The sequence below is a fragment of the Phytophthora infestans genome, genomic scaffold (genome assembly GCF_000142945.1).
Source record: "Phytophthora infestans T30-4 supercont1.39 genomic scaffold, whole genome shotgun sequence".
NCBI lineage: Eukaryota > Oomycota > Peronosporomycetes > Peronosporales > Peronosporaceae > Phytophthora > Phytophthora infestans.
The window spans coordinates 793,824-808,142 of NW_003303720.1; the positions used below are offsets into that span (position 1 = coordinate 793,824).

A 14,319-nucleotide genomic window follows, 5' to 3' on the forward strand; every position below is an offset into this window, starting at 1 on the left:
CCCCGATCTTTTCGGCAGCTGCAAGGTTCAAGTTTCAGAGCCCATTCATAAAAATAATCACTTCAACTTGTTGATGACTGCCATTTTCACACGTCGCATATGCTCTTATGGCATCCAGCCGTCAAATCTCAAACCTGCTCTTCAACCGTTCAATAATTGACTGGTGACGTTCAACTGTTTCAATCATGGCGTGGGGTAAGAAGGCTGGCGTGGACGACCTGCTGCAGAAGCTCACGAACCCCAAGACAGCGAGGAGCCTCTATGTCATGAGCACGCGCTCCATCGGCGACTCAGATTTCGTCAAATTGGCCTCGTCCATCAGCAGCAACACTTTACTCGAAGAGCTTTACTTGTCCGGTCACCAACTGGGGCCGCTTGGACTACAGGCCTTTGCCGACTGTTTGGCAACGAACTCGACGCTCAAGCACTTGAGTTTGGGCTCAGAGAAGCTTGGAGATGAAGCAGTGCAAGTTCTCTGCGCCGGTTTGGCTCGCAACACCCAGTCGGGACTCCAGAACTGGGACTTGGAGTTTAAGTCTCTTGGTGCGAATGGAGCGGCAGCTGTCGCAGAGCTGCTGAAGACCAACAAGTCGTTGACGACTGTATCGCTGTCCCATAATCAGATCGGGGACGAAGGAGTCGAGAAACTGGCTAAGGGGTTGAGTGAGAACGCACAGTCAGGAGTCAAGGAGTTAAATGTGACCGAGGTGGGAATTTCAGGGTCTGGACTCGGCCACTTGGCTACGCTCGTAGAGAAGGAAACCTGCTCGTTGTCAACGATTCAGCTGTCGTTTAACACGCTGGAGAGTGCAACGTCGACCTTCTTTGATGCGTTGGCAAAGAATAAGTCCGTGACAAAGTTGCAGCTCAAGGAGTGCAAGTTAAGCGACCAACATGTCGCTGCACTTAGTGCTGCGCTTAAGCAGAACACGACGTTGGTGGAGATCGATCTGTCGGACAACGAGTTGACGCAGACTTCGTGTGCTTCGTTGGCTGAAGGACTCTGTGAGAACAAGACGCTCAAGATCTTGCGTATCAACAACAACAAGTGCCAGGACGAAGGTGCTGCGCTTCTTGCAGATGTACTGACGACAAACAATACGACGCTGACCTACCTGGATATGGGCAACAACGGACTTACCAGTGTCGGCATGACACCACTGCTGAAGGCTCAATCGATGACACAACTTCACCTGTTAAACAACAAACTGGGCGAGGGATTGAGTGAGTTATTACCTGCACTACTGGCCAATGCAGTCATCGAAACGTTTGGCATCGGTGCCAACCAGTTGCACGAGGCACTAAGTGTCACGATGTTGGACGCGCTGCACTCGCATCCGTCTTTGAAGACGCTCGAGATGGGAGGAAACACGCTGGGCAAAGCAGGACACGACGCTCTCGACAAGCTGAAGGAGGCCAACCGCGGACTAGATGTTGCTGTGGACAAGAACGCGCAAAACGAGGACAGTAGCTTTGATTTCCAGAACCAGCAGTAGAAGACTCTGGCGCTAGAGTGCTCTGCTTCTGGGCTGTATTGTTAAATAGAGGGACGCAACAACGGTCGCTGTCCTGGACAACGGCAAATTCTTCCAGCGGCACTTTCGTCGTAATTCTTACTCTTCGATTTGCTTCGTGTCGTTCACACGCACGTTCGCAAACGCTTGTTCGATGGAGTCCACCGACAGCGCCTGTCGAAATTGCACGAGGTCTTCGTGCATGTCTTGCTGCCATTTCTGCACTTCAACGTGCAGTGCTTGCAGCTGCGTCAAAGCATTCGCTTCGTCTTCTTCAGTCAGTTTGCGGACGTATTCGCTCCAAACAGCGTAGTCCTTCTCCAGCTGAAGCACTTTCTTGTGAGACTCGGCGATACTCGACTCGAACCTCCCAATACGCTCTCTCAGATCCAAATGATACTCGTGGGACTCGCTCACTTTCTTTGCGGCGTACAGGATGCCAGAAATGCAGAAAATCGCCGAAAGCAGCATGATAAGCGAGATACCGAAGGAGTACATCCAGCTCAATTTAACTGTCGGCGGATTTCTTTCAGGTGTAGCCTTTGGTGGCGTCTTGACAGGCGCCGCGCTGATACCATGCTTGTCTTCGGTCGTTGCTGGCACCATATATTCCTCAGGCTGCGGTGCAGTTTCTTCGTCCATCCGTTCCAGAGCTCGCTTTGGAGCTTCTTTCTCAACTGGATCATCAGTCTTGGTCACACATTCAGCAGGTGTAGCCTTCGGAGCATCACCGACGTCTTCAGTCCCTACGTTCCGCTCATTCGCGGGAGCGGGCATCGCGCCCATCCGTGTCGGCGCTGGGTAGGACGGTTGAGACTGCACATAACGCTCCTGCTTCGGTGCCATACAATGCTCATGGGGCGATTGCGGTCTGCCGTAGTAATCACGAACCTCCTCAGCAGCAAACAGCTTTTCTGCGGCATCAAAACGGCCGGCGTGATCATCATGAGCAATGTACGATTCTTGGCGCTGAACAATCGCTTGAATTCTAGTGTTTGCGTTTGATTCCGAGCGTGGGCTACAGCTTTCTGCAGTTTGGGGCTCCTTTGCGAAGTCGAAAGGTTCCGCGTTCGGTTCATCCTTCTTCACGGTCGTCGGACGAGGTGGGAGAGCCAAAAACACGTCATCGTCAGTCTGTTCATGCTCGTCATCAGAGGATGCTCGACCCAAAGCCGACTCAAATGTCTGCAGTTGCACGTTCTGTTCAATACGCTCACGTGTTTCATCGTGCGGGGCATCAGGCGGTACTATTTGCGGGCTTCGCGCAAACTGATCTGCTCGCGTTAAACGCTCAAAGTATGACAGCTCCTCCTTGCTACGCTTTTCCGTTGCTGGCGAGCTGTCCTGCGATTTTTTGGCAGTTGCGTGTTGTGCTGTGAATGGCAAGTTATGAACAGTTTCTTCGCTTCGCGTCTTTTCTCGAAGACGGCCCATTTCCTCGCGAACATTGAGCAGGCCAGCTAGCGCGTCACTGGGAATGATTTCCGTAATCAACTCTTCATGTTCCGCATCTTCTTCCTCTCTACAATCGCTTTGCACCGTGAAGTACTGCGGTCGTGACGATTCAACATTCTGAAGCGATGCCCATTGCGATCTTTCCGACATGTCCATTACCGGACTGTGTTCAACTTCCACTCCACCAAAATCTTCAGCTTGATCCTGCTCTTCATCGCTCAAATGATCGCCAATTTCATCTTTAAAGCCAAACTTGTGTCTGGCACCGTCATCAAGATGCCATTCATCCGGGAATGCATCACTCTTCGCAACAAAACTCGCCTTAAGATGGCTCCCCTCTTCCTCAGAGCCAGAACGGTCGCTGTAATCCAGACGGCGATGCTTCCACTCAGTGTCGGACTCGACGTGATCACTTCCTTCTGTCAGATGACCAATGACATCGGCTTCATCGGTGTAGAGCTCTTCATCTAGAGATGACGCTACTCCGTAGCCCACTGGACTTGTGTTCACGACTGATTCCAGTTTGTCCTCTTCTTGTGGTTGAATATATTCTTCTGACGCTGCCAAATCAAGGGACGACATCTCCGGAGTGTACGTTTGCAGTGGCGCGTACAGCTCTTCATCTTGGTGGACAAACATTCGTCGTCTAGATCGGAGAGTAACGTTGTCTGTGGACGGCGGTGGAGGTATCAGAGATGCAATAGAACTGGGAATTGGTTTGCTGAAATACTCGTCACTTGCGCTCAATGGTATCGTGTCAGCCTTTTCCTCTTCAAACTTCGCACTGCCCACAGGGGTGGAGGGCCCGCTACTTCCACGCGCTTGGAGCGTAAAGCTACCTGGACGAGCGAGCAAAGACGGGCGTAACTTTGGAGAGCTAGTAGCACTGGAAGATGACTCGAGGCTATTCTTTCTGAGAAAACTCGGGCTGCGAGACAACGGACTCGGGATCTTTGTTTCCTGCAGCTTTTGAGCACCAGGGTGACGCAGTGATGCTCTTTCGACACTTGATGTGCTTGACGATCGCGTTCGACTTTGAATAGCAGGCGTAGGACTCAAGATGTTCTCAATCTCAGATGCAGGTGGCAGCACGGTCTCCGCCTCCGCCAGCGTTGAGTAAAACTTGTGCATTTGCGAGCCATCAAATGCCTGTAGTGTATCCTCCTGTTGATCATCGTCACGTCCTTCTGAAACATCGAGCTTGTCGAATAGTCGCCGCGACACAGCACTCTGGTCACGTGAAGTACTCTCCGGCGATTTAGCCGATCTTCTGGTATTAGTACTCGTCGCCACTCCACTATTCGTTGCTCCGTCTTGCAGCTCGCGTTCCTTTGGCGGAAGAGTCTTTGATACACGAATTTCGACATCTTGTTCGCGCTTATGTCGAGGAGACTTGCGGGAACTGGCACGCGACTGCGTAAAAGATGATCTGCTGCGCAATAACGAGTCGGACTTGTCCAATTCTGGGTATTCCTTCAAGATCGCTTCAGCTAGTGGCGAGTCACGATGCTCACTGACAATCAGTGCTTTAGCTTGGCTGGACGGTATTTCCACAAGGTCCTCCACACGCTCACTCCTGAATAAACCCATCATGCATAGTCAGTCAAATAGCTCTCCACCAGTAAAGACACTAACTACAGCCTTACCATCGCGACGAGAATCTCGCAAGAACCTCACGCGCCGTCTTGCGGACTTTTTCGTTTTGATCTTCCAGTCCTCGTTGAATTATGGCCAGCACGTCCGACTCGAATGGCAACACTTCGCTATCAGTCCAGTAGACAAACATGATCCCCAATTGCTCCAGCACGAGCACACTAGCCTTAGCTGTACAGTCAAAACGTCATAAATCCGTCAGATAAAAATTCTATGTAGCATCGCAGTGCAGTATCTTCCTCACCATGCATCAAAGGCATGTATATCTTCTTCAAGAGCGACAGGTCGTACCGCACGACCTCCGACATCTTGCACAGCAGCTTGGATCCTGGTTGTCGGATGGCTGCCGATGAGTTCTTCGCGGTGCAAACGATCTGGGGCAGTAAAGCATTGGCCATGTCCTGGAAGTCTCGACCTATTTCCTGGACGATTCTCAGCAGACCTTCACATGTGTCCTTTACCAGCTTCGACCGGTGTGAGACTAATAGCGCGCTGATTTTGCCCTATAAAACATTAAGAACGGAGTCATTGCAAGAACTTAGTCGAAGAGGATCAAAGATAACGGTAATCAAGCCGTTGAGGCCGCACCGAGAGACTCAGAAGCAGTCTGGCAGCATCTTTGCGACTTGTAGAGGGACCCAGCGCCTCCACAGCCGTCGCAAGCTCATCAATTGCCGAAGAATGGTATTTCCAGTCCGTCTCCGGAAAGCTCAGCTGCTTCTGGGTCTCTTGAACCTGACGCAAAAAATGGTTGTATTTAGGGATATTGGAGGCATTATACTAGGACCATGAGCTCGGCAAATAGAGCAGACGTGTATGAACCTGTCGAGCAAGTCTCTCCATGCTTATAGACGCTCTGGAAGGCGCAAGTCGCCGTTGCCTTTCCTAGCGCGCCTTTGGCTCTTGACGAGTGCGGGCTCAGATGTCGTTCGAACTAATGCAACATTCACGCGACAAAAGGTGTAAACTCTGGAAGTGCATATTTGAACCTGCTTTAATGAATGTAAAGCAACACTTCAACATCAAGGTAATATCAAAAATTTAGTAGTACTATTGTGTTTATTTCGTGTATTAGATATTTATCCTTTCAGCTAGTGCGCGTTCATCTGGCGCGCTACAAGTCCCTTGTAGATGCCATTAGGCAGCTGCATTAGTTGGTCGTGTGTGCCCTGCTCCACAATGGCGCCGCCATGCGTCACGGCGATGAGGCTCGCGTTGCGAATAGTTGAAAGACGGTGGGCCACGATAATCGTGGTACGTTGCTTGAGTGTGAGTAGCCGATCCAGCGATGCCTGCACCACCCGCTCGCTCTCGTTGTCCAAAGCGCTCGTCGCCTCGTCCAGTAGCAGCACCGCTGGGTCACGCAGAATAGCTCTGGCGATGGCAATACGCTGCTTCTGACCGCCAGAAACTTGAGCGCCACGGTCGCCGACATCCGTGTCGAAGCCGTTCGGGAAGTTGCTAATAAAGTCAAACGCATTCGCCTTCTTCGCTGCCTCAATAATCTCCTCGCGAGTCGAGCCGGGCTTGCCAAGCTCGATGTTCTCGGCTATCGTGCCCGCAAACAGCACCGGCTCCTGACTCACGAGAGAAACGTTCTCGCGCAGCCACTGTAGATTCAGTTCCTTCAAGTTGTTCCCGTCTAGCGTCACCATACCGGCTGCAGGGTCGTAGAATCGTTCCATCAATGAGATCGCCGTACTCTTACCACTTCCACTAGCACCAACAAGCGCCACAGTCTGGCCACGCGCAATCTTCAAGTTGTAATTCTTGTAGATCTTGGCGTCAGGACGAGCAGGGTACGTGAACACCAAATGGCGGAACTCAATGTCGCCGTCCACGTGGTCCAACGTGCGACCCGTGCCCGACGTGGCGTCAATCAAAGGCTTGCGGTCGATAACCTTGAACACACGCTGAGCTGAGAGTTTAGCCTTGGCTCCATCTGTAGCTCCCTGTGCAGCCATTCCTATCGCGAACGTACTGAGCATGATGACCATCAGCACCATGAAAAACTCCTCAAAGGTGATGATACCACGCGAGATCCAGCGTCCACTGACGTAGAAGAGTACTGCGAGGACCAAGAACATCGCGCCTTGTGATACACCAAATGCCAACCCCCCAACGATGCCGATCTTGACGTCCGCTTGCTTCGAGACGTTCAGGTAGCCCACATACAGAGTGTTCAGAGCCACTTCCATACTAAACGAAGCGACTGTGCGAATCGAGCCAATGGCCTCAGACAGCAGAGACCCAGCGGCAGTATCAGCGTCGTTGTTCTGCTTGTTACCAGACGTGCCGGCCATTTGCTGAGCCTGGATGTACGAGGACGCAGCTAGCACTGGGAAGGCCGCGAGTAGGACGAGAGTCATCTGCCAGCTGTAGAAGAAGGCAATAGCGAAAGCGATCGTGAGTGTCGTGAGATTTACCAGTCCTCTGTTGAGTGTTTCCGACGTCATCGCCTGTAGCACGGCCGAGTCTGTAGCCAACCGAGATACCAAAGCTCCCGACGAGTTCTCATCCAAGTCAAACCACCCAATTTCCTGGTGCAACATCGCACTGAACGTGGCCAACCGCACACGAGTGACGAGGTTCTGAGAGACCACAGCGAAGCCGTAGTGCTGCAGTGTGATGGATACAGCGAACAGAATCCCAAGACCGATGAAGCCTATAGCCCACCAGCGAGCGTTATCCATCATCTCGCTCTTAGTGTAGTCGAGGTGGAAGAACAACACTGTAACCTTCACCAGTAACACACCCCACACTGGAAACACTGCGGCATTCACAATGGCGCCAAGAGAGCCTACAAACATGTACTTCCACTCCGGTAGAGACATCTTCCAGACTCGGGCCATTGAGATCGAAGGAAGATCGACATCGCCCAGCTCGTTGTCCATCTTCACAAGAGCAGCTTCCTTCTCATGCGCACTGTGTCGACTAATCGATCGCCGCGAAGATCGACCAGAGCGTACAGTGGGGTCGTCGGGAGACTCGATTTCCTCCACAGTCATCACGTCAGTTGCGGCTTCTTCTTTCTCCTCCGACGCCACGCGGTTCTGAGCCTCAACAAGGAGACGGTAGTGACCATTCTCAAGCTTCATCAACTCGTCATGCGAGCCGATCTCCACGATCGCACCTCCGCTGTGCACTGCAATACGACTGGCATTGCGAATAGTGGACAGTCGATGGGCAACAATGATCGTCGTGCGGTGAGAGTTGGCTAGCAGCTGATCCAGAGAGGCCTGCACAACTCGCTCGCTCTCCGTGTCCAAAGCGCTGGTAGCTTCATCCAGTAGTAGAATAGGAGGGTTCTTGATAATAGCTCGAGCGATGGCAATTCGCTGCTTTTGTCCACCGGAAAGCTGAGCGCCACGCTCACCTACTTCAGTCTGGAAACGCTGAGGGAACTCCTTGATAAAGCTGTAGGCGTTGGCCATCTTGGCAGCTTCAATGACCTGTTCATCCGATGCAGAGGGACAGCCGTAGCGGATGTTCTCCATGATCGACGTGGCAAAGAGCGAAGGTTCTTGACCCACCAGTCCGACCTGCGAGCGTAGCCACTTCACGTTCAACGTACGAACGTCCACACCGTCGATGCTGACAGATCCACTAAGCGGGTCGTAGAAGCGTTCTAGAAGCGACACCATTGTACTCTTGCCACTGCCGCTGGGACCAACTAGTGCCACCGTCTCACCAGGCTCAATCGTCAGCGAATAGTTGCTGCACACTTGCACTTCTGGACGCGAAGGGTAGGCGAACGACACGTTCTCGATCTGAATTCGACCCATGACTTTATCCAGGGTCTTGCCCTCGTCACTCAACGGATCGATCAGGGACGGACGCTTGATGGTTTGGAAGACAGGAAACGCTGCAGCACGCGCTGAAGTGATGGCCTCGGCGCTTGGAGCAGCCTGACCCAGCGCCATAGCGCCCATGATAACAGAGAAGAAGACCGTAAGCACTCGGCCGCCATCGTAACAACCGTAGCCAGTGCACTGGTTGCCATCCAGATTGTCATTAGCCACCATAAGTGCCCCGAAGTACATGCCCCCAGCGTAAGTGAAGAACACAGTGCCGAACATCAGTCCCGTCCCCCATCCAACCGCAAAGCCTTTCTTGATACCCGCTTTAGTCGATAGACCCAGAGCGTTGTCATACTTGGCGATAAAGTGGTTGATCGAGTTGAACATGTGCACCGTGCGTACATTACTCAGAGCTTCTTGTGCCACTGCACCAGCCTTGCCATACGACTCGAGACCTGCCTGCGTGGCCGTAGACAACACCTTCATGGCCAAGAAGGCCGTGAAGGCAATGAACGGCGTGAAAGCCAGCAAGATCAGAGCTAGTTGCCAACCTTTGACAAGTCCGATCACTATTCCCGACACAGCCATCGAGAAGAAATTGAGTCCGTCGCCGACCTTGCGCCCCATTCCTTCCTGTATAGTCACGGTGGCTTCGGCAACACGTGAGCCCAACTGCATGGGCTCATTGACATCAAACCAGCCGATCTCCTTGGTCATAATAGCACTCACATACTCGCTTCGAATGCGTTTGGCTTGACGCGAAGCTGTAATAGTCCAGCACGCCACTTGGAAACTGCCGGCAATGAAGACAGCGATGCCGACGTATACAAAGTTGAGAGCGACACTTTCGACGCCACTTTCAATGTTCGCCCCTGGATCCGCCGGGTTGAACGTGTTCAGTACGTCCCCGAACAGCACGATCTGTATAGGCTGCGAAACTCCGGCAGTCAAAGCACCAACGGTGCCGAGAAACATGAGGAGCTTGTCGATGCCGTCCGCGTAGGAGAAGAGCTCGCCCATCGACACCAGCTGCCCATCAGCAGGTTTTTCCTTGGACACAGTCTCCTCCGGATTCTCGACGAGGTTGAATGCGACATCCAGCCGATTGGTCTCATCTACATGCTTTGGGGTCTCAGATGCCACGAATGTAGCAGTTGACCCCATGGCCATACTTAAACTCTTGCTCTGCTTTGAGGAGACCTTGCTGGTGTCTGGGGATAAACTGGACTGGGAACCAATCGATGGATTAAGCAAATTGCAAAATGAGCCGGTTGTTGTGTTGTTGGTTGCCGATCGGTTGCGGCGCTTTGCTATGCTGGCTGATAGAGTCTTACCGATTGCATGGTCAAACACTTCAGATTGAAATAGGTACAGGCGAACGGCAATGAAACGACCTCAATTTCAGTCCCGCGTAAACTTCCGGGTGGTGCATTTACATGTATTAATCATGCATTGGATGGTGGGACCATCATTCATCGGCACTTTTAAGGTTCCAAACTTTACCACAGAGAAGGATAGCGCAACTTTATCATGGGTTGATTTGCACTCGCACATATGGAAAGGACTGACGTGGTGCCAACAATTATGGAGCTTTCTCTGCTCCGGGGATCGCTCGTTTCCCCGACAAGGACGAAAGCGGAGTATTGCCCCACAACGGCTTCCAAGAAGACGAGTAACGGATTGTCTTCACTCTGCGAAAGCACGTCAGACTGACACTCGGTCACAAGCTCACACGACTCACGCAATTGTGACGTGCTTCGACGGAGCTTCTACGCCAAAACTGATGGGCAAGGCTCATCCTCAGTTTATAAACCATCGCTTTTCATATATTTTCAGGAGTGATTCTCTGAACCACCCTGTTTAAACTACCGGTGAACTTCATCGCTTTACATTTTATTTTTACTGAAGAGCCATCCTCAGTAAATTACCTGGAGCTGCTGGAGGCTTTCGCCTGAGGGAATCCATGTGCACATTAACTAGAACAGGGGTTGCCTAAGGCAACTTGCCTTAATCGATATAATTAGTAGCTGGCGACTTCTGAGCGTCTCGCTGGTAGCACTACAATTTCTCTTTCGAAAGTGATATATAGAAATGCTACCAAGTATCGCTGAGCAAACTTGTTTTCTTCTTTCTTCAATTAAGCCGATAATAATGCAATCAAAATTGTATTCTTATAACACCAAATTATTATTATTGCACGAAAATGACCGTTCACCCCTCTCATACAAAACCAAAAAGTGAATGTGTGGACATGTTGGGCGCCGAAATCAAAATTGTGCGATATAAAATTGAGAGTGAAGATATCGTTCGTCAATGTGACGGAGTCCTTGCACAGAAGAAGTGCTTAACCCACAAATGTTGTACAGTACCTCAGAGCATAAGAGGTGTATACCCTACTTCATTTTTGCAGTGTTTATGTTGTGTTGGAGGTACAATAAGGGTCACTTACACTTAATATTTGTTAGAGAGTACCATCTAGAGCTCGCTTTTTGGCTAGCCCACCTTTTGCACAGACCTAGCCCCGCCATCTTCACCTGACTTTGCGCACGTACTCAACCGTGCAAGGTAAACTGTATACCGCGTATGCAACATATCGTACATACCACTCATTTCTCAATCTGGTACGCGGTAAGCAGAGAAGTGGTTTCGCTCGGGGCGATCATGAAGCTTCGCGGCCGCGGAACCCGAAAGCGGCGGCAGCCTGCTGAAGTAAGTGAAGGTAGTGGGAGCGAGGACTCTGACAACGGCAGCGAGAGCTCGTGCGTTTCCTCCCAGGCTTCGCGTGGAAGCAAGTCAGACACGTCGAATTATTTTGAGACCGCGGGATCACGAACAATCTCAAAGACTGCTGGCGCACAGTCGGACAGCCATACTCCGCCATCGGATAGTACAGTGGGTTCTCCTCTCGAACAAACTCAGTTTGACTCGTGGGAGGCCTTCCATGAGTATATGGAGGAGTATTCGTCGCGCTCCTTCCAGGTACTTTCAATGCAGCTCGAGATATGATCAGTGGTGAGCTTACTCTTGGTGCTGTGCACCCCAGAACTTATGCATCCGTACCATCAACAAAGTTGAGGACCGCAACCGAAAGACCACGCAGACGAAGTCGACCGCGGCGCTGATTCCTGTAGAATGGAAGCAGTACAACAAGACACTGATCTGCACGCATACTGGAACATTTAAGTCACGCAGCAAGGGAAAACGTCCTAGCCAAGAGTCGCGCGCGTTGAAGTGTCGTGCACAGGTACGCCTCTCTTCGAACCACTTGAGATTGTGTGGAATTTACAGATTCATCTGAGCCTATCTGATTAGGTTCATGTGGTCACCAGATCATCGAGATGGTCACGTATGGGCTTCCGACTTACCTAGCATGTGTATGTATTGGCCCAGATAAATACATGCGCTCGCGTCGTTAACGCGAGTAGCAGCGATCCAATATTCGCGATTTGTATCACAAGTTCTAAGCTGACGCACAACCACGCTCTCGCCGATGACAACTACCGTCAGTACGCCTCGGTCCGCACTGTTCTACCTTCGAGTGTGGTCGCGACAATCAAGGAGCTCCATAAAGTGGGTGCCAAGAAGAAGAGCATCCTCATATGCATCCACGAGCATTCAGATCGCGAGATGACGATACGAGGCGTACACAACATCGTCCGTGGACTGAAAAAGGTGTCGAACGGCTTCTCTACCACCGCGCAGCACTTGGAGAAGGTCATGGTTGACTTTAGTGCCGAGCCAGGTAACGTCAGCCGTGTGTTTGTGAAGAAGCTGGGCGACAAGGTATGTTGACTAGATTGCCGTATGTCAGTAAAGTAGGTACGTTCTACCGATTGATGTTGTCGCAGAAACGCAACCTGTATTACGCTCCAGACATGTCACATGCGCGCCATGTTCGAGCACTTGCCAGAAGTGATGCTCATTGACGCAACCCACGGGACCAACACGTCTCGGTATAAAATCTTCTCGTTCATAACTCACGACGCGTATGGCAAAGGACAGTTCGTTCAGCATGCCTTTCTACAGAGCGAGCGCGCCGTGACGCTGATGACTGCGATCAAAGCGTTCAAGACTAACAATCCTGGTTGGCCCCAGCTGCAGTGCGTCATGATATACAAGGATTTCACTGAGATGGCGGTGTTACAAGCAGCTTTCTCTGATGTTGGAACCCGAGTGAGCAGTTCGCCATCTCCGGTTGGTACAATACCATCTCAGATGGTCACGCGATCATCTGAGGTGGGAATGCCACCATGTCAGTTGGGGCGGGCTCTCCGTCGAGAAGGAAGACGATGACATTGATATCGTGTCATCACCCCAACCTCGAGGCCGGTCGAAGGAGAAGCCCAAGGTCGCCCATGCGAAGCGCAACATCGAGATCGCAATGGCTCGGGAGGACTCACTGATGTACAATCAGGACTTAAGTCCATAGATAGTTGCAATCATGCTGAACGACGCTATGTCGTTTGAGTCCGCTGGCTCTGTGCTGATGAAGTTCAAGTTCTTCGTGGTAAGCAAGAAGACCAAGGCGCCTGTCGCTCGTGAGACCATCAAAATGCCTCCAAGCAAGTAACCGATGCACTTGGACGAGCTTGTGCGAGTGCTACTGAAGGACATGTTGTGGAAGTGCGATTCGAAAGTGTCAGTCCTCCAAAGGACGCGGAGCGGCCTACCAGAACGAGATATTGCTGTGGAGGTACCAGACATTGGCGTGCTTGACACCGCAACCCCTCCTGTCATGAAGAGCTACCATCGCGCTAGGGCAGCGATTCTCGTGGTCGAAATTGCGGTCAAGTGGCTCGGCACAATTGACTTTACACACCAACGCGGTCCCGACTTTGTGATCGACAGCGATGCAGTCATGCATATGAAGATTTGGGATCTGCGGCTGCTTTCGAGCGAGGTGAGACATCGAAATCTTTAATTTGCGCTGTGATGGTAACTAAGTGTGTTGCTGGGCACTGTATATAAAGGTCCTCGATTTGGCAGCAAAGGGTCGACTAAGCGATGTGACAATGAGCACCGTGCTCAACAAGCTGCTCGGCCCAAGTCCAGACGTCATCGTCGTGAGCCCGCATGCGATCACGGTGTCGATGAATACAGGACACATGCAGGTGAACACGCTAAAAGCCTCGTTTTTCGGCGCCTCTGCCGAGCGTGTACTCATCCCAATCGACTGCAACCCCAGTCATTGGTGCGCCATTCTGATTAACCTTGCGGCGGGAGAAGTGAAGTGCTACGACCCTATGCAGTCTACGTACAAGGTAGGAGTACGAGCGAAAGCGGAACAACTGATAGCGCTCCTCCCAGACCGAGCCGGACGCTATCACGTTGGATTCTATGACGCGGACTTCTGCATCCAGACAGACAGCTATAACTGTGGCATTTACGTGCCTCTGGCCTCCGAGGTATTTTCTGGCGCGACCTCACCAGGCCTTGTGGGCAACCAGAAGCTGCGGTGCCTTTGGTATAGGTACGTTAAGATGTGCATGTAATACATTCCATTCACGTGAACGGTTGTGTCCTGACGAAGTTTCTTTCGATGGCGCTGAATGCGTGCTTGTCGTCTGAGTGTCAACATGAAAGATACAGCGCAGCCAAAGTCACAAGCGTCAACTCGATTGGCATTTCGTGGCTGGCGGCACTACTGTACTGTAAGTAGTGCAATAACTGCTTTGGTATCTGCGGCTGAAGCTCTTGTCGGAATAGCGCTGCTGCAGCAGTGATAGGAGTAGCAGTGGCAGTAGTAGCAGTGACACAGTGGTAGTGATATAGTGGCAGTGAATGTGCAACAGCAGCAGGAGAAGCAATGGCAGCAGCAGCTGGAGAAATACAGCGGAATATTTCAGCGTACAGCGCAGCTGAAGCTCTTGACGCCTCGAGAAATCGCGTCCGTCACG

At 51.6% G+C, this 14,319-nt stretch overlaps 3 protein-coding genes across 3 annotated transcripts; 1 reads left to right on the plus strand and 2 right to left on the minus strand.

The window, feature by feature from the left end:
* Positions 1-185: 185 nt before the first annotated feature.
* On the plus strand, positions 186-1,564 carry PITG_15898 (uncharacterized protein; the record flags this gene model as incomplete). The annotated part of the gene is made up of 1 exon (XM_002898086.1): positions 186-1,564. One exon carries the CDS (start codon positions 186-188, stop codon positions 1,494-1,496), a length of 1,311 nt encoding a protein of 436 aa, XP_002898132.1.
* Positions 1,565-1,792: 228 nt separating this feature from the next.
* PITG_15899 (uncharacterized protein) lies at positions 1,793-5,412 on the minus strand (the record flags this gene model as incomplete). Its single annotated transcript, XM_002898087.1, has 6 exons — positions 1,793-1,838; positions 1,882-4,545; positions 4,616-4,793; positions 4,867-5,125; positions 5,211-5,357; positions 5,404-5,412. 6 exons carry the CDS (start codon positions 5,410-5,412, stop codon positions 1,793-1,795), a joined length of 3,303 nt encoding a protein of 1,100 aa, XP_002898133.1.
* Positions 5,413-5,713: 301 nt separating this feature from the next.
* PITG_15900 (ATP-binding Cassette (ABC) Superfamily) lies at positions 5,714-9,586 on the minus strand (the record flags this gene model as incomplete). The annotated part of the gene is made up of 1 exon (XM_002898088.1): positions 5,714-9,586. The coding sequence occupies one exon, from the start codon at positions 9,584-9,586 to the stop codon at positions 5,714-5,716; it is 3,873 nt and encodes a 1,290-aa protein (XP_002898134.1).
* Positions 9,587-14,319: the final 4,733 nt, after the last annotated feature.